Source organism: Pezoporus occidentalis, unplaced genomic scaffold, assembly GCF_034315485.1.
Source record: "Pezoporus occidentalis ecotype Australia unplaced genomic scaffold, CSIRO_AGI_Poc_V1 ctg3, whole genome shotgun sequence".
Taxonomy (NCBI): Eukaryota; Metazoa; Chordata; class Aves; order Psittaciformes; family Psittacidae; genus Pezoporus; species Pezoporus occidentalis.
The window spans coordinates 16,852,081-16,874,655 of NW_026914940.1; the positions used below are offsets into that span (position 1 = coordinate 16,852,081).

General features: G+C 46.5%; 1 protein-coding gene across 4 annotated transcripts in view; it reads left to right on the forward strand.

The window, feature by feature from the left end:
* Positions 1 to 22,575, forward strand: part of SYBU (syntabulin) — a 49,713-nt gene that overhangs the window by 24,866 nt on the left and 2,272 nt on the right. For 2 of the 4 annotated variants that reach the window (XM_062627155.1, XM_062627156.1), the window contains exons 4-5: positions 11,088 to 11,190; positions 21,617 to 21,820. In XM_062627155.1, the coding sequence (XP_062483139.1) occupies positions 11,088 to 11,190; positions 21,617 to 21,820 (307 nt within the window). The remainder of the gene's footprint in view (positions 1 to 11,087; positions 11,191 to 21,616; positions 21,821 to 22,575) is intronic. The other 2 variants (XM_062627153.1, XM_062627154.1) reach the window with 1 other exon arrangement.

Genomic DNA, 22,575 nt, shown 5'->3' on the forward strand with positions numbered 1-22,575 from the left:
AATAAATTTATATTTAGATCTGTTTGTGCCTCTTTTGGAGGATGGACTTGAGCATAAAGGAGAAGAGTGCGCTAATCCCGGTCTGGGCAGGCTGAGGGTATGCAGAGAATCTGCTCCCAAGGAAGCTGTTCCACTTTGGTTAGTTTAGTAACTGCTTTACTGGGGGTTGAAGCAGAGTTCCAAGCAGGCACACCATAGCTCCTTTTTCTCTCTCTCTCTGGCCTGTTAATTGTCCCAATACCACTCCAGATGTGCAGAAAGTGGGAAAGTCATCCAAAAAAGTGAGTTTCATGCTTGATAACAGCAACATGCCTGCAACCTCAAGCGTAGAGTTGCACTCATTTGTGACAGAGCCACGGCTCTAACTGCAAATCAGAGTGAGTAGGGGATACAGATATGTGACTTTGGCAGGGAGTGCCCGGGCTGCGGGGCAGGGGGAGACCTGTGCCAGCCAATTCATCTTTTAACTCCAAATGCCTCTGGATAGAGAGGAAGATCTGCTGGGGATTGTGGGGATGTGCTCCTGCATCTGGAAAAGATGGCTGAGCACCTGGTGTAAGGAGGGAACTGGGGTTTAGAAGTCAGAGTTGAGGTAGGTATGGAAGATGGAAATAGCTGTGATCTTTAGTTAAAAACAAAGTTGTATGCCCCATCCCTGGCAGAGTTCAAGGCCAGTTTGGATGGGGCTTTGGGCAACCTGAGCTAGTGGAAGGTATCCCTGCCATGACAGGGTGGTTGGAACTTTAAGGCGTCTTCCAACCCAAACATTCTATGGTTCTGTGATTTAACTAGGTTTTTTTCTGTCCTCTGTTAATCCAGAGTGGAATGAGAGCCAAAAAAGAGAAAGTGGCGCTATACACACTGCACACTTAAATATTTATTTTAAAATGTGTGTGAGGTCAACCTAGAACATGCTTTGCAATTTGTGTTTTACTGCGGCAATTTTTCTGCTCCTTCTGGCTGTTTTCTGTGGGTTTCAGCTCACTTCACCTCCACAGAAAGAATACTGTGCAGACGAAAGAGGCCATTATGAATCTTCCCTTAGGAGATTTTGTGTGTGTGTGTGCTCTGCTTTTAAATTACATTCTGATTATTTATGCCAATGTTTAAAACAGTTTTCTGATTCCCTAGTTAAAGTATTCTGAACCTACTCCAGCTACATTTTACTATGCACAACTCCCACCAACCATCAGTTTTTATTTCAAGTAATTTTTCATAAAATAACATGAATCCTGTGTTGCTGTTACGTGATTTTCTTTACAGTTTTCCAGCTGTATTCCTCCTCCCCATGATAAACAGTGCTGCCAGTATTCATTTTTGTCTTAGAATACACAAATTGCATTCCCTTAATCTCCCTTCATAAACAGTGCCCTGTAATCCTGTTATCATTATTGTTGACCTTTTTGGGAATTCCTCTGGGTTATTAATGTCTTTTTAATAAGAATCTTGGGATTTAAACTGTTTTCTGAGCAAGGTTTACTCAAGAATTGATAGATTATTTCCATTTTCTATTTTCCTTTACATCCCTTATTTCTTTTTTGCCTGACATCTTACAATGTTCAAAGTGGAGCTATGCAAATAACTGATTTGGGGGTTTGCTGCCAAACCAAAACATTAAAGGAAACCTTTCTTCCAGACTGAGCAAAGACAATATTGAATCTAAAATATTTAGAATGTGTGGAGAGGTTTTTTTTAGTGGGTTAACGCCCTTTTTGAAAGAAGAAAAAATTTTGTCAGTTTTCAAAATTACAGCATTATTGCAAACAGAAAGCAGGCAATTTTCTGTTTGACTTTAATCATAAATAGCTTCAGTATTCTCTGAACTTGGTTTTTTTGGTGACCAAATTACTACCTAAAAGTTTTTGTTACCCTCGGAGTGAGTACTTTAAATACTTTTTGATCAGTATTGAGCAGATATGTCTATATATTCCTTGTCCTATATATCTGTATTTATATTTAAGCATAGAAAGCTAAGGGAATGTATTTTAGTCATGCAAATCTCACTCATCTCGTTTCACAGTGCTATAAAGACATCAGGTATGTTGGTGGTTCCTGGGCTCAGAAGTGAAAGCTCAAGCATAAACAACTAAGCAGGCCTTTGCATGTAGTGGTGGCATTTTGAACATTTGGCCCATTTAAGCAGTGGTATGTTACTTGCTTTTATGTATCTAGATATTGAAATCGTGATGAAGCTGTGTTTGAGATGCCTTCACTTTGTTTTGGTTCCCACTTGAATTTACAATTCTGAGCTTAGAAAGAGCATAGGAGAAATACACATCCAGTCCACTGTTCCAATAAAGAAAACACAATTAAAAATCATAAAATAAACACTAGCATCTGGAAGAGCAACTAGATAGAGGTTGCCCAACTTGTCCCAAAACTTCAGATTGTAGAGCTTAGTTTTCTCAGATGTGTTGAGTGCTGGGGTTGGGTAGAGTCTCATAATGGAAGTGGCAGCTGTGGGAAATGCAGCAGGAGGTAATGAAGACAGGCATCCCAGGCTAGGTGGATTTACAGAGGAACTGGAGAGGGGCATGATAAGCTGAGAGTATGGGAACCTCATTTCTTCACCCATTTCTTACTGCTGGATGTGGTGTATGTTCCTGGTGGTGTGATAGGGAAATCTTGTGCAGCCTCTTCCCTGTTCAAAGCTAAGTCTGGCCCTGTGAATTCTTTCTTTTCCCAGTAAAGCAGACAGCAGAAGAGAGCTTTCCTTGGGCTGCTTTTGCATAGATCCTAGTGTATTTAGCTTGGTGTGAAACACTAACCCTGGTCTTTAGACAGCAGCCAAGCACTGCACTGTTCAACACTTTTAAAGCTGACCTGCTCCTAGGCATGCCCAGAAACAAAAGTGTCACACAGATGAGAAGCTTTGCTGATTGAGACTGATGGGAGGTACTTCCCAAGTGAGGTGGCAGATGGGCAGGCGGCCACTTCCAAAATCCCTGCCCCATCCTGCCCTGAATGTGGGGGACCTTACATCTTTTCATAAATCCAGCCTCCAGGGTGACATTACTTCCCTAAGGAGCTTAAAATGTACTCCCTTTAATGTGACATAGCAAAAGAGTAAACCTGCTTTACAATAGTGTATTTTATATATACCATTACATAAGGAAATGAAAATTCTGCCGGGTTTGTTTCATGTTTTATTAGTATTACAAGCCTTGTCTTGCTTCCACACTGAGGCACTTTATTACAGGTCTCTCTTCCTCCCTTCTGAAATTCTGTAACTAATAGGAAGCTGTTGACTTTCCAAATCCAGGCAGGCTGTGACTGTTTGCTGGAGCTGGCAGAATACAGTGTGACCACAAACCTGCAAGGATTAATAAACTGAAAAAGCACAGGCTTCTCATCTGTCATTTGTGCTTCCTAATGAGAAGAGTGCTATTGAGAAAAAGAAGGAGCAAATGACAGCGATTGCAACCTGAAATGACACTTAAACTCTTACTGCATTTTGTAATCATTTCAAGGTGTGTGATACAGTAAATGTTTTCTTAGCTTATGACAAATTTTGCTTCTTATGCAGGGTCTGCCGGTTAGTTTAGTTAGTTACCTCCTAGATATGTTTCTTCTTCCAGTGTTTTTCTTTTGCCTGCTGAAAACATTTCAAGCTGATTTAAAATTTTATGCGCATTATAATGAAAACCATATGTCTTAGATTAAGGGTGACTGTGCACAAGCTTTCAGCTAGATCAGGTTTAGCATGTGATTTCATGCATTTGCATATATGGTGTGAACGCTTGCCTGCAGTTACTTGTGGTGCCCCAGTTACTTGTGTTCCATGTGTATGGGAACCAGATTTAGATGCATTGGAGAGGCTTCTGAAAGCCCTTTGTTAAACTTTTGCCACCAACGTGACAGGAGGACTGGGATGTTTTCCCAGTCTCTGATGGAGTTTACTCTCTTTTTTGTGTACTACTAAGTCATCCTTGCCAAAGATGACATTTTGCAGCTCCTAAAAATATTTCTGACCAGCCTATCCATTTCCCTTCAAACAAACCAAATAGCACTGCCAGGTACGTTTAAAAATCTCCTGAGGTGACACTACATGCTTGATTATAAAAGATACTTGTCCATAGGTGGACTTACACTTGCATTTACTGTCAAATGCAAATTGAGTATCATGTTATACAGCTCTCAGTGTATTATATGAACCTCCTTGAGGTTGGTGTAGCAAAACAGCATCCTTCCACCTCTGCTCCAAAGAGCCTTTTTGTTTGAACAAGAAGGTAAGTTCCTCAGACCGCCCCCTTCTGCTCCATGAACATATGTTCCCCCTGACAAAGGTCATTTCAGCCTGAGAAAAGGAAATTCATGAGAGCCATTTCTAAGGTGTTAGAACAACCCAAACTGTGTGCAGAAGCACAAAAAAATAATTAGTTCAAGCTGATATCTGTATGAAGAATCTTCTTAAAATACTTAAAGCAAAAAAAAAAACCAACAACTTGCAGTGCTGGTTGTTCCAACAGCTGCTTGTGGCTGTGCTAAAAATCCATGAATTAAAAAAATTAAGAAAAACACAAGCCCAGATCACAGTGATATGCAGAATATACATGATGGCTCTCAGCCAATAGCGGTAATTAGTTTGTAGTGATTGTGTTTTTAGAGAAGAGTTGGATTGATTGTGGTTTCACAGCATATACAAATCACATTCGGTATTCATTTTGAGATCTGCAGTGCTTATAATTTACTTTAATGGAGTTCACATTACTACCAAAGCTACAATATTTAGATGAGCTTAGAAAACTGCTTAACGAGATAAATTTTAATTATTTGATAACAACTCTTCTTCCAAACTAAGAAGAGTAAGCAAGCAAAAATCAAGACAAATAATGAGGTTAGATCACAAAGCCAGCACTTTGAATTGAGGAGATCATTTGTAAAATCAAATTTAGGTCCAAATGTGGGGAAGCTGGATCTGTGTTGCCATTTTTCCCCCAACTCTTCTGTCTGGTTTTGAGCTGGAGGTCTCCTCACCCAGCAGGTTTGAACAATTCATGAAGGGTCACACTGCAAGTTTTGCTTCACATCCCCTCGAACTGCAGCTTTGCCAGCTGCCCAGGTTACCAGTTATTCCTGAATCATAGAATCATAGAATAGTTAGGGTTGGAAAGGACCTTAAGATTATGTAGTTCTAACCCCCCTGCCATGGGCAGGGACACGTCACACTAAACCATGTCACCCAAGGCTCTGTCCAACCTGGCCTTGAGCACCACTGGGGATGGAGCATTCCTTGGGCAACCCATTCCAGTGCCTCACCACCCTTACAGTGAAGAACTTCCTCCTTATATCCAATCTGAACTTCTCCTGTTTAAGTTTTAACCCATTACCCCTTGTCCTATCGCTACAGTCCCTAATGAAGAGTCCCTCCCCAGCATCCTTACAGGCCCCCTTCAGATACTGGAAGGCTGCTATGAGGTCTCCACGCAGCCCTCTCTTCTCCAGGGTGAAATGTGGTTAACAGACCTGTCTGATGCGGGAGCACTGGCAAGTAGTCGGGTAGATGTCCACTGAAGAGTAGGGAGTGATGGCTTCAGCAGCCAGTGCAGTGGGATAGGGGAGGGATGCCTGTTGGTACCCTTAGAATTGACCATGCCAGGCACTGCTGTGCCCAGCTCCTCCCCATCATTCTGGGAGCACAACTCACAAATCTGATCTCAGTGACTAAGCTGTGTATAAATCAAAGGGGATGGTCAGGTACTAAAATCCAAGATTCACAGCAGAGCATGACAGGCAGGAGCACACCTCCACCAGTACACAGGAGCAGTCAGAGAGAGTGCCTGTCAGAGAGAGAGACAGAATTGGTCACCTACTTGTAGTCCTGAGTGTGCCCACATGCATGCCTTAGATTCACTCTGAACCTTCATGCTGGAGCTAGACCAACTCTGTGAGGGCAGGCAGCCCACTCATTTCATTACTTTGAAACAGGGCAGTGCTACTGCTACCTCTGTGTTCTGGGTCCCAGCTGAGCAGTTAGAGCTTGAGGAAAAGATCAGTTCAGTGCCCTCCTTGGACCAAAGGACTTCAAATTCACACTTCTCATCAGAGTTCCTGAGCCACTGCGACCTACTGGGCATCCCCAGCTTCCACCACAGACTCTAGACCTCAGCTTCAGGAGAGGCTGAACCATGGGCAGAGGAAGTGGGAGCAGCTTGTGTCACCCAAATATTAGAGCTGTCCACATGGGGGAGATCTCTCTGTCCTTTTCCTTGGTTCCAGGATTATGTCTTCTTTTACCCAGTTACTGTTTGGTGTGAATAGAATAGTAAGTGCAAGATAAGTGATAGTAAATCAAATAATTAATAAGTCAAAGGACAGAGACTGGAACCAAACCCCGCTGTCAGCTATAGCTTGATGCTGTGAATTGAGTACATTTTCCACTAGGAGACTTTACCCTTGAAATGGATAATTTTTAAGGGTGTTACCTGAAGAAAGGCCTGAAATGCTAAAGAGAGACTTCATCATCCCTTTGTGGCTTCTTTTTCTTAATTTTTTCAGTGCATGTGAGCAGTGTGGTTTTCTTTCCTAAATTGCTTGTGCTGTACAAAAACAACCTTGTGGGAGCAACCTCATATTAAGTAGAAAAGAAGTCACATTAGTGTTTCCTGGAAATATACTGCTTATACTGTTAAAGGTTGGAACAAGAGATGCAGCTGTGAGTTAAAGGTTTCAAAAGAAATGAAACCAAATCTCTTTAAAATATAGGCCCTTTCAATAGTGGGCATTGCAACTGAATTCTTTCCACTTTTCCAACTGCTTCTAATGGCTTTGGTAGATTTTTTTACACAGTTAGGCCCTGTCTTTTCCCATGGGGTCTCTAAATTAAGCTATCTACAGAGAAAGTGTACCCTTTACTCCTCTAGTTTCTACTTCCAAGAGGTGAACATGTATGCATAGAGTGGGTTTTGCTGTGGAACAGTATACTTTTCAAGGTGAGGAAGCTCAGCAAACATAAGTGCTTTACATTTGACAACAAGTATCCGTCAGCAGTGTTTTATTTACAGCTCTATTTCACTGGATGACAATATGCAAAACTTAGCATCAAAACTGATATATAGAAAGAGGTCATGTTATGGAGTCAGAAGGTAAGTAAGCTCTGTGGTTTATAAGCTTTGGCAGCTATGAAACAGTGGTGAAGTTACAAATAAGAAAGTCTTACACAGAAAGGCTAAACATTGATAAGCTTGTATGCACCTGAGTTTTGGGAATCAGTTATGCTGCTCAGTTGTCAATGTTACTGTCACAGGTATTGCTTGAACTATTTTTTTTCTCTCCATACTTTAGTCTTATATTTAGATAGCAAATGGATAATAAAATCCACACAGGAAAGTTGGAGCTTTCTTCTTATAGAAGATTAAATGCTAAATTTTAGTGTTGAGGCCAGAATGCCTTGTCTGTAATAGCTACGAATAGCGAACTGGGATGCCATACTCCAGGCATGTGTGGGGGGTTATTGTGTGACTCTGTGTAAGCAATGTATTTACTGCCTCTGTATACATACATACATAGGTATATGTCCGTGGTGTGGTATTTCTGTGCTTGCATATTGCCCTGGTAGGCCTAATACACTGACTTTTTTCTACCTGTAACAGCTGTGAATGCAGCGTGTGGTCTGGTCACCACACTGTATCATTACCCTTGCACTGTTACTGAAGCCGTGCAGGCAGCGGAGTTAAAGGTGGGTCTTCTCTGCGCCCAGAATGTAGGTGTGATGGCTGTACTGCCCAAGTGCAGTAAACACACATCAGTGCCAGCTGTCCTTGCACAGGCAGCTCCTTCTCCCTCCCTCAATCCCACCTTGAAATTCAGTGGTGTCACATGCAGGATGAGTAATCTTGAGTCATCAGCAGGAGGAGGCTCCCCATCTGACTCCCATGTTGCAGCAGGACAGCATTAGCACCCTGAGCTGTGCTCCCTGACCCTGGGCTCAGGTGAGCACACATCTGCCAGAGCCTCACTGCCCTCCCTGCTTCTGCCTGGCTTGTGCCCACCCATGCTGCCTGCAGCCCTTGTCATGGGGTGGCACAGCTCCCTTCTCCTCCCCTCTGTGTCAGCTGCAGCTGTCTGTCTGTCACAGTGCTGTCAGGGCAGCAAGCAGAATAAAAGGCAGCACAAAGCATGATGCTGTCTGCAGCAAGCTCTTAGCTTGGAGTAGTTGTCCATCAAGAAGCAAAGTGCAGAGACAGCACCAGATGCTCCATGATTTCACTCCTGCTTCTCAGATACCCATTCCAGGCAAGGAGCAGTTCTGGAAAATGTTACAGTACTTTGTTGGCTGTTCTCGACTTGTGCCTCCCATTGCACAGAGCAGTGCACAGCTCCACTCCAAGGGTGAGGGCACGCTGCTGTACTGAGCCCGCTGTGAGATGGGGGGAGGCCACGTCAACCAGCTTCCCAAGGCTGCTACATGCAGCACAAGCATCTCCATCATAGCATACGCCTAGGTCAGATCACCCTGGCAGGCGGTTGGTGCTGTGACACTGAGTGCCTGGAGCATGGAAGAATATGAATTAATGAATTTCAAATGAGATACCGCTGAATACAGTGGCTCAACATGTATCATCATGGGCAGGAAAGGGTGGGTAAGACAGTCCTATTAGCAGGGAAGTCTGAGATCAGAGCTGAACAAGTATTTTGGCCAGTTAGGACAAACTAGTGGCTTTGAGAAATGTCAACCTCCTTCATGGTTAACACGGAATATGGTTAACATATAAGCCCAGCACAGGCTCTGCTGGGCTTACGTGTGAGCTTTTGCAATCACATTGTCACAGCAACCAAAACAGTCAACAGGCGCCCTTGGGGTGCCTTCAGCCCAGAGAATGGCATTAGGAGAGATGAGAGGCTCCTGCCTGCACTGCTGCTAGGCAAGGAGTTCCACCTCTTTGTTAAGACAGAAGTCACAGTTACCCAGGAGGATGTGTTTCATCATGTGATATTTTATGGATACATGCCACATTCCTTTACTTAGAAATGTCTACCAAATGGGAGGAAGCATTTTAAAAGTCTCCTGGTAACACTGCTGTTGCGCTCTGCCACATGCAAAGCTGGCTTGAACATCACTAACACACTTGGAACCATTGCTAGCAGTGACCCCTTTGATGTAGAATATGTTCTCGAAGAGCCTATAAATAGCCTCACACCTAATTTTAAATGTAAGTAATCTCCTGTGCTCAGTGTGAAGTTTGTGTGTAGCTGTTACGGGAACTGCAGCCAGAAAGGTGAGTTGGTGCTCGGCAGGCACGGTTCCTGTCTCGAATGCAGCTCATGCTCAGGAAGCTCAGTGATGGAGGTGGCTGTTTCCAGGCTCTGCTGACCCAGACGGCAGTGCCAGCTCTGCAGCTTGCCCCTGCGATGCTCTGTGATGCAAGCAGGTCAGCGAGAGGCGACTGCTAAGCCTTGCTTCCTTGCAATGCTTCTGGTAGCCAAGGCTGATTACAGTGTGGTCTGTTTACCCAGAGATAAGCTTCAGCGAGCACTCCTGCTCTCTGTGCCGCAGGCAGGACCTGGCTGTGGAAAGCTTCTGGCATCTTGCAGGGGCAGGAATGTTGAGAGGTGTGAACACCAGAGGTATGACATCTCTGTAATGGGTTTACCTGTTCGGCTCTTGCTTGGAAAAGTAGATTTGGAAGTAGTGTGGTACTGAGACAGAATTCAGAGTGTGTTTCAGTCTTGTAGATGGGAATGTTCTGTTTATCAGGAAAATTCTGCTGCAGTTTTGGACACTATGTCCCACGGTCATTTTGCTTCCCTAAGGAGAGGGTCACTGACATCTCTATCTGTAGGCATGATATAAATACTCTGCGACACAAAGTGGCTTTGCTACTTTCCCTCCCTCCCCTTGCAGACTTGTGCGTGGTTTTGATCTGGTTACAGCTCTGTGCCTTGTGTCTGATTATCAGGGGTGTTTGCCTGGGTACAGAGCATGTTAGAGATGATAAAGCCAGGTCCCTGTGATGGCCTTCCCTTTTGAAGAGCTAAGCTTTGCATTTGTGCACTTTGAAATTGGACTAAGGAATATTCTGGGCTGGGCTGAGCCAGAGGCACAGGGAAATGGGGCTGGTCTCAGACCTGGTGAGACTGGGAAAATGCTGTGTTAAATCCAAACACGTCTGACCCTATGACCAGTTGCTAAGAGTTACCAGATAGTAAGGATGTCTCATCCTCTTTACGGCTGTGAAGATGGTGCACTTGGAGGTTTATCTGTCTTGGACGGGATGATGGTATCTGCAGCTGTATCTCCCCCTCGTGGAAAAAAAAAAAGAGCAGAACTGGGATTTGTGGTAAAACCGCAGCGCTGGCCAGGGGTGTATGTGCATGGGACAGCACCCAGAAATCCCCAGGTCAGTGATGCTCCCCCTGACCAGCTGTGTGAAGGAGATTGGAGAGCTATTTCCATCCTCTCAAATAAAGTCACCATCCGTGATCCATAGAAAGTCAGTAATCAGATAGATGATTTAGCACCCAGGAAGCACTTGAGAGCCACACATGATTACTGGATTATTTCAAGCCTGTTGGTACTACATTACTATGCTTCTGTGACACATGAATACCTGCACAGGTGTGCGTATATATATACACATACCCTATTAGTCTCTATGCATATATACATCTATAAATGTGTGTGTACATCATCTCAGAAACAGAACAGAAGCAGCTTTCCTCCCAACAAGTAGTATTTGCATATGATTTAAAGCAAGAGAAATCTCCAGTTATAATTGTATGCTCCTAATGACTGTGCTCCCAAAGGAGGAATGTGAGTGGCCTCATTCAACTGTTGATGGCTGTGAGAAAGCAAACAGGTTGTCACAACAAATGTTCCTAGCCTAAGTCCTAAAATGGCTTCTGTAGCATGAAGGGCACGTGTCCAAAAGTTTTTTCAGCTCTTGTGGAAGTGACAGTTCTGAGGAAATAATGAAAATCTGGAACAAATCCAGCAGTTGTCCTCAGGGATGTTTGAAAATCCATGTGACTTCTGAAATTCACCTGGGACGGACAAAGGAAGGATGCTTGTGCTTCACTGTTGCTTTGAAAACAGTGTTTGTGTTGTAATTTCCATCATGTTTTCACTCTTCCCCTTTCCTTTCCAGGCAGTGAAGCTGATTTTAGCTCTTCAGGCAGCACGGGCAGTATTTCAGCGCCTGAAGTCCATCTGTCTGCTGCTGGAAGCAAGAAATCTTCTTTCTCTCGCAAGTAAGTAAAGTGATTTTTCCTGAACATTGCAAGTACTGCCTGTGCAAAGATAGACTGCTGTGTAATGTCATGCAGTTAATGCATACAATGCCTGTGTTGTGAGATTTAAAACAATTTGGGTAACACTGTGTTCTCGGGCAGCACCCACACTCATGAGAACTGTGATATGAGAAAGAAAAAATGATGCTGTATTTGGAGCACACAAATTGCCAGCATGTCAGATCAGCCAAATGGTATTTATGTATGTTGTTTATTCATGACAGGTATGGAGAGATAATCAGGTAAGGCAGAAAAGGCATTGGCTGGAGTGGAGACGGAAACAACTGGGTGTGTATCAGTTAACAGCAGTACTTCTAGCCAGTTAACCTTTTGGTTTTATTACTTTATTTCCTCTTTGTAATAAATTGTCAGCTTGACTTCTACCTTTCCAGATCATGATCTTACTTCTGTAGGAAATAAGTAGGCAATATTGCCTTTGATGCTTTTTTCTTAAACACCCTGGCCTAACCTTTACATAACTCAAAATAAATGCAAGCTTTAAAAAATATCATGCTCATCTGTCTGACAGAATCTTTCATAAAGATTTCAGTGGGGTTTCTTCCCCTCATGTGTGGAGTGCAAATCCAGACAGCTTGTGAATGTGGGACTGTGGTGTGCACAGTACGCTCTGCTCACAAGATCCCTGTTGGATACAGGTTTTGGAGTAAGTGGAAAGAGTTCAGGTTGACAGGGCTGGTTTCCTGCCCTCCATGGCAGAGCTGGCAGGCACCAGACAGAGCCAATGAAAGGGGCGGCTGCAGTGCAGAGCTTGGGCTATAGAGCTTGGGGTGTAGAGAGTGCCTGCACTGGTCTTGTGAGGGAAAGGTGCACAATGGGCAGGGCTGCACTCGGTTCTCCCTGGAGGAGGTCCTCCTGCAGCAGGGGCTGAGCTGCAGGATGCTGTTAATAGACTGCAAGATGTCAGGGAAGCTGAGAGGAAGCAGGAATGCTTGCTCCTGGCCCAAACTGTGCAGGTGCTTCAAGCCTCCCCTCTAGCTCATGAAGGAAAGAAGGAGGCCGTTAACCCGGGAAGCTGGGAATTAGTCACAAAAAAAAAACAAAAAAAAAAAAAAGGAGGAAAAGGACAATCAAAAGCAAAGGGCTTCCTCCTAAATCTGTTGTCCCCCACGCAGTACCGCTTTGCTGTCCTGCAGGGGGCTAATGAAACGCACTCGCGCCAGAAACAGCCGGCTGATGCACTAGTAAAGAAGATCTCTACTGGTGCTGCCAGGAAAAAGCAGCGGGGCGTAGTAGTAGGGGACTCTACACTGAAAGGGACAGAAGCACTCGTCTGCCGGCCTGAGCCGGTCTCAAGGGAGGTGTGTTGCCTACCAGGGGCACGGATCAGGGATGTGGCAGAGAGGCCGCCTGCTCTAGTAAGTCCCACACAAAGAGTTGCGGTCAATGGCTCAATGTCCAGCTGGAGACCAGTAACGAGTGGTGTCCCTCAGGGGTCGGTGTTGGGACCAGTCTTGTTCAACATCTTCGTCGCTGACATGGACAGTGGGATTGAGTGCTCCCTCAGCAAGTTTGCCGATGACACCAAGCTGTGTGGTTCGGTTGATACGCTGGAGGGAAGGAATGCCATCCAGAGGGACCTTGACACGCTTGTGAGGTGGGCTGATGCCAACCTCATGAAGTTTAACCATGCCAAGTACAAGGTCCTACACCTGGGTGGGAGCAATCCCAGGCACAGCTACAGGTTGGGCAAAGAAGAGATTCAGAGCAGCCCTGCGGAGAAGGACTTGGGGGTGCTGGTCGATGAGAAAATGAACATGAGCTGGCATTGTGCACTCGTGCCAACGGCGAGGAGAAGCAAGACACGCCAACCCAATATGGGTGATAAGCAAGCTTCTACTTTATTCATGTCGCACATCGCTTATATCCTCATGCTGTTAGCTACGCCTACTAGTCACAATAGTATTGGTTAGCTCTATGCGGCTTCCTTTACAGTCTCCTCCCACATCCGGTTTCCGGTTACTTGTGAGGCCTACACTTTGCTTTGCTCGCACAAGGCCTCTAAGGATCCATGGCCTTGCTCTTGGAGCCATTCAGCAGCAATTCCCCCTTTTTTCTTTTGTGCGAGCAAAACATTGTGGGTCATTCTGTTCACTTGTTTCATTAAACAACTGTAAGCAAGTCTAACAACTACAATGATTAAAAAACAATGATATGTAAGCGCAATCCTTCAAATAGCAGTGTTTTAAGCCAACCTGTAATGCCCCATGAGGACAACCATTTAGTTATCCCTAGGTCATTGCTCACTTGCAATTGCTGGGTAAGCTGAGCCAGGGTTTTCAGCTGTGAGTGTATCGAATTAGAATGATCAGAAAGATTCATACAACACATTCCATCAAACTCTTCACATCCATGTCCCTGTGCCAACAACAAAAAGTCTATAGCAGCTCTGTTCTGCAGTGTTGCATGTCTCACAGAGTCAACATCAAACAACAAATCAGAAATTGCCTTCGATGTAGCATTTGTCTGCTTAGCAAGCCAGCAACCCAGCTTGTTTAACTGAGCCAAGGCCCTGGCCGAAGCCACACCTGGTGCGAGAAAAGAAGCTGCTATAATAGTGTCAGGCAACCAAAACTTTACATCAGATCTACAGTTAGCAGTAAAGCTATGTACAAAGCATTTTAAGCACCTTAAATGGTGCTGTCAAGACATAGCAAGAATCATTGAGGTGTTGGGGGTCAACAGTGACAGCCTTCCAATGGAACAAGGTCCCCCTTTTATTTTGGAGAGAATAACACGCCAGGCTCGATCTCCACAGATCAAAAACACTCCACTGGGCAACTTCAGGGGATGATTGGTAGATCAGGAAGTGTTGTGGGAAGCATACTTGCACCACACGCTGGCATTCCTGTGAACTAAAAGGCTAGAATTTACATTTGTTGCGGTACCATTTACCTTGGTTTGGGCTCTTGTCCAACTAAATGTCACACAGGCATCCATTCGCACGGCCCCTAATAACTCTAACTCTTGAGGCTCGTTTGGGGCAATAGGCAAATAGGGTACCCAAGCGTCCCAATTATCTGTTGTGCTGTTGAGGTCGGTAGCACTACATACAGGTATGGTGGATGGGCAGGGCCAGTCATCTATAGGAATACCAACTAAACAGGTTGAAAGCGGGTTGCCAGGGGAAGATAAGGTGAGGCAAATGGTATCCTGTCCCATAAGATTAGCCATTGCCACCCATACGTTGGTCTTGGGCTGCGGAGGCAGATAACTGGCCGTTTCTGGAGTCTTCATTACTATCAGGAGCAGCAGGGGAAGAGAAAGACACTGTTTTAGTCCACTTCACGGGGACTCATTGTGTACCTGTGGATGTAAGCACACACATATAACCTCGCCCCATATACTTCACTTCTGCCAGGCGCTGCCACAGGCCCGTGCAGGGATCACGGTACATGACCATCATGGGTGCCTTAGACTCTGATGCCACAACTCAGCCATGCACTTGAGCAGGGGGAGAGTCCTGATCTGCAAAACCACACAAGTAATTTAAAACAAACAATGCCTTGGACAGTCTTTCTTGCACATCATGGATGTCACTGAACTTTTCAAGGTACTGTTTCAGAGCCTGATTTGCCCGCTCAACTATTGCCTATCCCATTGGTGAATGGGGAATGCCAGTCACGTGTTTGACTCCCGCGCATTCTCTCACCGACATAGGCAGGCCCATTGTCCGTTTTTATTTGCTGAGGTACTCCCATAATGGCAAAGCAGCTAGTTAGATGCCGTACTACATGGGAGCCCTTTTCTCCTGTCTGGGCTGTAGCCCATAGGAATCTGCTATATGTGTCAATTGTGACGTGCACATACTTTAGGCGCCCAAACTGCTGCACGTGTGTGACATCCATCTGCCACAATTCACAACGGCCCAAGCCCCGAGGGTTCACCCCAATCCCCAGTCCTGGCCCATGATGGCTACAGCTGGGGCAGGCCCTAACAATGCCTCTCGCTTCTTCCATTGTAATCTTAAATTGGCAGAATAGTCCCTTGGCATTCTGGTGAAAAGTGTTGTGGGCCTCCCTGGCCTTTACGAAGTCGCTCAGAGGTGCAGCAATGGAAACTAATTGATCTGCTCTATCATTGCCTTCCCCCAACCCCTGTGACCATTTATGACTCCGTATATGGATGATGGCATAAGCACACTCCCGCTGGTGAATGGCTGCCTGCAGCTGACGCAGCAGGTCAAACAACCGCCGGTTTTGACACTCTCTGAGTCGAGTATCCTCAATGCATAAGCACACTCCCGCTGGTGAATGGCTGCCTGCAGCTGACGCAGCAGGTCAGACAACCACCGGTTTTGACACTGTCTGAGTCGAGTATCCTCAATGCGCTGAACTACACCTGTGACATACATAGAATCAGAGATTACATTTAGTTCTGTGTGATGCCAGTTCAGAAAGGTCCAAATGACCACCGCCAGTTCTAAAGTTTGCAGTGAGTCCTCTGCTTCCACGGCCAATATCTGCTGGTGCCATTTCTCATCCTGCATCCAGGTTGCAGCGGCACGCCGACACTTCTTTCCAGTATCTGTAAGAACCATTACTGCATTGACCAGCGGACGCTCACTCCTTTTTGGTATCTTGATCCATTCTTGCTGGCTGATCCAGTGCAGGGTGGTGGATTGCAGCTGTTCTACCTTGAGCTCCACAGCCTGAGACAGCAGGCTGGCTTGTAACGCCTGTGAATGCTGGAGATACCACTCAAGATCCCGCCGTTTTATCGGCAAGTAGATGGTTCCAGGTTCCTGGGCCGTTAGTTGTAACACCCTCATATGGCCCTTTTGAACCAACTCTGCTAAATTTTCAATTTTCTGTTGAATAGTAGTTCTGGGTCGGATAGCGGTAAAAAGCCATTCCAATATCTTCACCTCCTCCCCCTTTTTCTTTTTGCACTGTGTCAGTGCACCCAAAAGTTGCTAAGGGCCTTGTAGTATTGTAAGATCTATGGGAAGGTCTGGGTCCCGACGGTCAACCCGTCGCTGTACGATTTGTGTGCTAATGTGCTGAATGGTCAGCCGCTGTTCCAACGTGGGTCGCACCGTCCATGCTGGGTCGGTACCTTGCAAAAGGGGTCTCAAGGTGTCAATGTCATTGTTTGAAATGCCCACAATGGACGCAGCTATTGGATATCTCCAAGTAAGCGCTGCGTGTCATGCAAGGTTGATATTTGAATGTGAAGTCGCAGTTTTTGCGGCCATACTTGGCCCTCCGTAATATGCCAGCCTAAATATTTCCAAGCAGGGCCGCGCTGATTTTTTTCAGCCGCGATAACGAGTCCTTGCCTGCTCAGTTGCTGCTCCAGTAGTGTCTCTTGGTCCATAGTGAAGGGTTGATTTGGGGCAAATAAAATATCATCCATATAGTGGTAAATTAATGTTCCTGGCCATATTCGGCGAAGGGGATGGAGCGCATTGGCCACAAACAGTTGACACAGGGCAGGGCTATTTTTCATGCCCTGTGGCAATGCAGTCCATTCAAAGTGGCAAAAAGGTGCTGCTTTATTTGGCATTGTCAAGGTAAAGGCAAATCGTGCGGTGTCTACTGGATGCAGCTTAATTGTGAAAAAGCAGTCTTTGAGATCAATAATCAGCAGGTGCCAACCCTCAGGGAGCGTAGCAGGGTTGGGCAATCCTGGCTGCAAGGCACCCATTGCTTGTATGTGTGCACTGACAGCTCTCAAATCCTGTAGCAATCTATATTTTCCTGATTTCTTTTTTATGACAAAAATCGGCGTATTCCAAGGACTCATAGAAGGTCGTAGATGTCCCTGCTGTAGTTGTTCCTGCACTAAAATTTGCGCTTGCTCTAGACTTTCCTTTTTCAGCAGCCACTGCTCGACCCACACTGGGGTGTTAGTAGTCCATGTGAGCTGGATCGGGAAAGTCCATTGTGCAGCGACCGCTCCTAAAAATGTTGGTTAGTCAGCACAAGTCCCAGCTGGTCTAGCACATCTCCGCCGATGAGGGCATTGAGCCCACTCGGCAACGGCATGATGGTTGCATAGATGGAGGCAACCTGACCATCGACAGCCACCTGTATTAAGTCAGAGCTGCGTTGCACAGAAGCAGTACCGCCAACGCCTTCAACCCCACCAAAGGTAGGGTGGCACGGCCACCACTGTGGCCACTTGTCAGTGTTTATTATGGTGATGTCGGCTCCAGTGTCCAGTAATGCTGGTAGGTTTAGGCGCTGATTCCCTCGAGACCATGTGGAGTCAACTACGGGTCTGGTGGTCATTGGGACAGTTAACATAATAAGGCCTCCCGTGGAGCCAAATCCTTGAGACCCATGCTTGGCCAGTGGGCCAACATCTTGCATTGCAGCAGTTAATTGTGGCAAGGGGACAAGGTGGGCAATTTTACTCCCCTCAGGGATATGAACCGGAGGAAATGACGTTTGAGCTACGATGCAAATTTCTCCAGTAAAGTCTGCATCAATCAGTCCAGGTAAAATAAACAGACCCTTCAGTCCACTGGAGGATCGCCCAAGCAGCAACGCTTCATGGGCTTGTCCATTGATTATTAGTGGTCCCTGTACAGTGGTGGGGATCTTACACGGCCATTGATCAATGAGGGTCACATCTATTGCGGTTGCCAGTTCCAAGCCGAGGCTCCCTCTTGTGGTGGGCCGTAGGCCGGCTGCGGGCCACAGCTCCCGGCTGGTGATGTCGCAGTTGGCGCTGGCCACTGGGCGGCGGCCTGAACGGGGTTCGCAATTGTTATCTGCGCGCGGCGGCCATTCGCGCTCCTCTGTCCGTTTCCCGGACAGCTGCAGGCTTCTGTGCTGTGGTTGCCTCGCTGACAATTAGAGCGCCACACAGTCTTTCTGCAGTTTCGTTTCAAATGTCTTCCGCCACATCGGAAACAACGAAGCGGCTTCCATTCACGTCTTAGTTGGGCCGGCACTGTATTGTTGGACCGAGGACCCAGCTCTGCAAAAGCCTGTACCTGTGCCTGAGCTGCCTCCTTCTGTGCCTGAGCTATCTCTTTTCCCATCGCTTTGACAGTTTCTACAAGTAGTGCCTGAGCTCCTGCGGGCACCCTGCTCATGTGTTCTAACATAAGTTCTATGGTGGCATCTGTGGGTAGGGTAACTAAGATACCTTTTGTGTAGGCGTTGCTATTTTCCATGACACACTGGCGCAACAGCGGACCCCTCATATATTCTATAGTATTCACTGTGCTGATGGCTATAGTTAGTCTATCCACAAAATCAGCAAATAGTTCATCTTTCCCTTGTTTAATGGACATGTACGAGGGGGTAGGGGGTGCCGTGTGCACCCTCTGAATGGCTTCCCTGGCAGTATGCATGGATTCCAGGCAAACGTCTGTCCCCATTTGCACTTGAATGTCTATAGTAGCAAACCGCCCAGTTCCCATCAGTTGTTCTGTTGTGACACCAAACAGTGGGTCATGCTGACCTCTGGGCAGATTAGATGATCTATCACAGACCTGCTGCCAATGTGCCTACCACAATAACTGCTGCGTTTGTGTCATGATCATCCTAATTATTCCCTTAACGTCTTCAGGGCATAAAACCATACCGCTCCATATATAGCCTAACATCTGTTTAGTGGGCTCACCATGCAATCCTGACTCGTTCACCGTACTCCGTAACTGAGTTAAAAATTTCCAATCTAGGGCATAATGGGTTCCCTGTGCTCCTCCCAGTCCATCTGGTTCATACCGGACTGGAAAGGCTCACAGGTCCTCCAAATCTCCTGCTAGGGCATAATCTCTATTTTCTACTGTGTGCTTCAAAATGGCACCCCAATCGATCCGGCGCCGAGGCACCACCCTCTTCCTTTCAGCTTCCTCGACATTCATCGTGCCTATCCCTTCTAGTATACTTTCTCTGTCCTTTTCAAAGTCCCTACTTTCAGAATTCCCCTGCTTTTCAAAACTCAACTGGGGTGGTGGGGGAGCAGGGAATTGCACCTCCTCCGCTGCACCTTCTGATGAAGAAGGAGGGGGGGAAAAGGAAAGTGGGGGAAAAACCTTGTGCTCCAAGCACAGGGAGCGCCCCACGAGTTGGGGGAAACGAGTTGTAATCTTCCCCCGGCTTCAACCGACCGGGGACGTCTGTTCCTAGTTTCTCCGTTGTTACAGTGGCAATTTTCTTTTCCGCCTTATATTTTTTTATACAATTTATTACTTCTCTCCAAGGCTTACCGAGTTTCCTTGCCGTTTTATCATCATCAAGCACTGAGTCAAGTAATTCATCACCAAACTTTCGCCACTCACTCTCCTCAAAAACTGTATTAGGATCTACAAAAAATCCCTTAGCCTTCCCTACAGCCACTAGACCCGCTAGCTGCTTTAAAGTCTCAGGCTTAATTCACCGCTTTTCTAAAAAGCGCTGTAATAAATCAGGGGCTACCTCTCGGTCCATTTTCTTTGGCTGGCCTGGTCCTTTTTCCGGATCGTCCTCTTCTGGATCGTCCTGTAACCTCGGTCTCCGGATCGTCCAATAATGGATCGTCCTCCCGATGCAGCTGTATCTGGCTCACCCCAGCGGCGGACTCCTTTTGGTCAGTCCAAGCACCCGGGTCAGACACACCACCGCAGTAGCACTGCCCGCGCACCCTGGCCACTGCCACCGGTGCGGCTCACACTCGCCATTCCGGGTCCCTGTTATCCAGGTCCCTGTTATCCGGGTCCCTGTTCGGGCGTCATTTGCCGACGGTGAGGAGAAGCAAGACATGCCAACCCAATATGGGTCATAAGCAAGCTTCTACTTTATTCGTGTGGCACATTGCTTATATCCTTGTGGTGTTAGCCATGCCTACTAGTCACAACAGTACTGGTTAGTTCTACACAGCTTCCTTTACATTCTCCTCCCACATCCGGTTTCCGGTTACCTGTGAGGCCTACACTTTGCTTTGCTCGCACAAGGCCTCTAAGGATCCATGGCCTTGCTCTTGGAGCCATTCTGCAACACACTCACAGCCCAGAAAGCCAACCATATCCTGGGCTGTATCAAAAGGAGCGTCACCAGCAGGTCGAAGGAGGTGATCCTGCCCCTCTACTCTGCTCTCGTGAGTCCTCACTTGGAGTACTGTCTGCAGTTCTCTCAGTGTCCTCAACATCAAAAGGACATGGAACTGTTGGAACAAGTCCAGAGAAGGGCCACGAGAATGATCAGGGGACTGGAGCACCTCCCATATGGAGACAGGCTGAGGAAGTTGGGGCTGTTCAGCCTGGAGAAGAGAAGGCTGCGTGGAGACCTCCTAGCAGCCTTCCAGTATCTGAAGGGGGCCTATAGGGATGCTGGGGAGGGACTCTTCATTAGAGACTGTAGTGATAGGACAAGGGGTAACAGGTTAAAACTTAAACAGGGGAAGTTTAGATTGGATATAAGGAGGAAATTCTTTTCTGTTAGGGTGGCGAGGCACTGGAATGGGTTGCCCAGGGAGGTGGTGAATGCTCCATCCCTGGCAGTGTTCAAGACCAGGTTGGACGAGGCCTTGGGTGACATGGTTTAGTGTGAGGTGTCCCTGCCCATGGCAGAGGGGTTGGAACCTGATGATCTTAAGGTCCTTTCCAACCCTAACTATTCTATGATTCTAAGGTGGCTGAGGTTTCCCTAGATCATGTGGTTCAGATTGAGGGCCTTGCAGTTACTGAAAGGACACGGAGTGGCTGATGGCTTCAGGACTTTCTTCTTGGCCAATCACAGTTATCTGTCTGGTTTAGTGGTTAGACAACTTTGTGTGCAAAATAAGGGCTGTGTGGTGAGGATAGTCCAATATATTTGTCCTCGTTTTTGCTGGGATAGAGTTAATTCTCTCCCTTGTAGCTGGTACAATGCTGCGTTTTGGCTTCAGTCTGAGAACAATGCTGATAACACACCAATGTTTCAGTTGTTGCTCAGCAGCACTTACTCTGAACAAGGACTTTTCAGTCTCTCATGTTCTGCCATTGAGGAGGGGCACAAGAATCTGTAAGGAAGCAGAGCCAGGACACCTGACCCACTAGCCAAAGGGGCATTCCGTACCACAACACGTCATGCCCATTTTGTAAACTAGGGGGAGTCACCTGGAAGGGACTGATCGCTGCTCAGGTCTGGCTGGGTATCGGTCAGCAGGTACTGAGCAACTGTATTGACCAGCACTTGTGTTTATTGGTTTTTATTCAGCTGTCTCTTTTTATCTCCCTTTTCATTACAATTGGTGTTATCATTATTATTCTATTTTACTTCATTTTATTTCAGTTATTAGACTGTTCCTGTCTCAACCCATGGGTTTTACATTTTTGTCTGGTTCTCCTCCCCATCCCTCTAGGGGCGGGGGCAGCGGGTGGCTTTGTGAAACTTGGTTTCTGGCTGGGGTTAAACCACGATAATCCTCTGACTATTTGGTTCCCCTCCAGTCGTGGCCCTTATGGTCGGAATAATGGATCCTTATCCTACAAGCCTGGAGCCAGCCCACTTGCTTCCCGTGAAAAGGACCCTTTGCCAACACTATGCAAAAACCAGCTGAGTCCTCCTAATATCCATCAGAGTTACAGGGCTTCTTCAGTCAGCAGCAGCAACTCAGGCTCATACAAAGGAAGCGACAGCAGCCCAGTTATGAGGCAAGTGTTTATTTCAGCATCCCGGTGTTCAGCGCATGACTTATCTTCTCTGCACTGTAACGTGGGATCAGCTGTACCAGTTGCAGAGCAGGTCACCTTGCTCCTCAGCATAGGTGTGACTTCTCATGCTGGTGGCTTGACAGTGAACAGGGTGCTCCATCCTTTGTAAAAGCTTTATTGTTTCAGCACTGTAAAACTCAAGGTTACTTTTAGTCAAAGCCCTTTGGAGTTTGTTTTCACTCCGAGGCAGGCTGCTTCATGGGGTTTCATGCCTTCAGTTCTCATGGTTCTTTTCTTGAAGGGTCCTTTCACTTTGGAGACAACTGGATGGGGTAGTATAGAAAATATTACACATCTGAGTGAAAATTCACCCTGCTGAGCCCTGGGCACCCTCCTGAGGAGTGCAGTTTCCTGTACAGGAAGGAAAACGGATGTTTGCCAGAGAATGCAGCACATAGTGCAGAGAATAAATTGCCACCGCACTGCTGCTGTTTCCCTCCCTCTCCCTCTCTCAGGCAATTCAACAGCCAAGCATGTCAGATGCACACCTAAGGCTAAATAGGATGAATCGAGGTTTCAGCGTGCTGGGCTTCATAACTCCCATGTGGAGATGAACTCAGCAGCCTTGCCTGCCCATGTCCACAGCTGGGGACCCTTGCCAGTCCCGGCTGCCTGCTCCTGGGCACACCATCCATTTTGGGTGGGTGGTTTGGCCTTAAATGTCTCATTTGATGTCATGGCACTGAAACCATGTA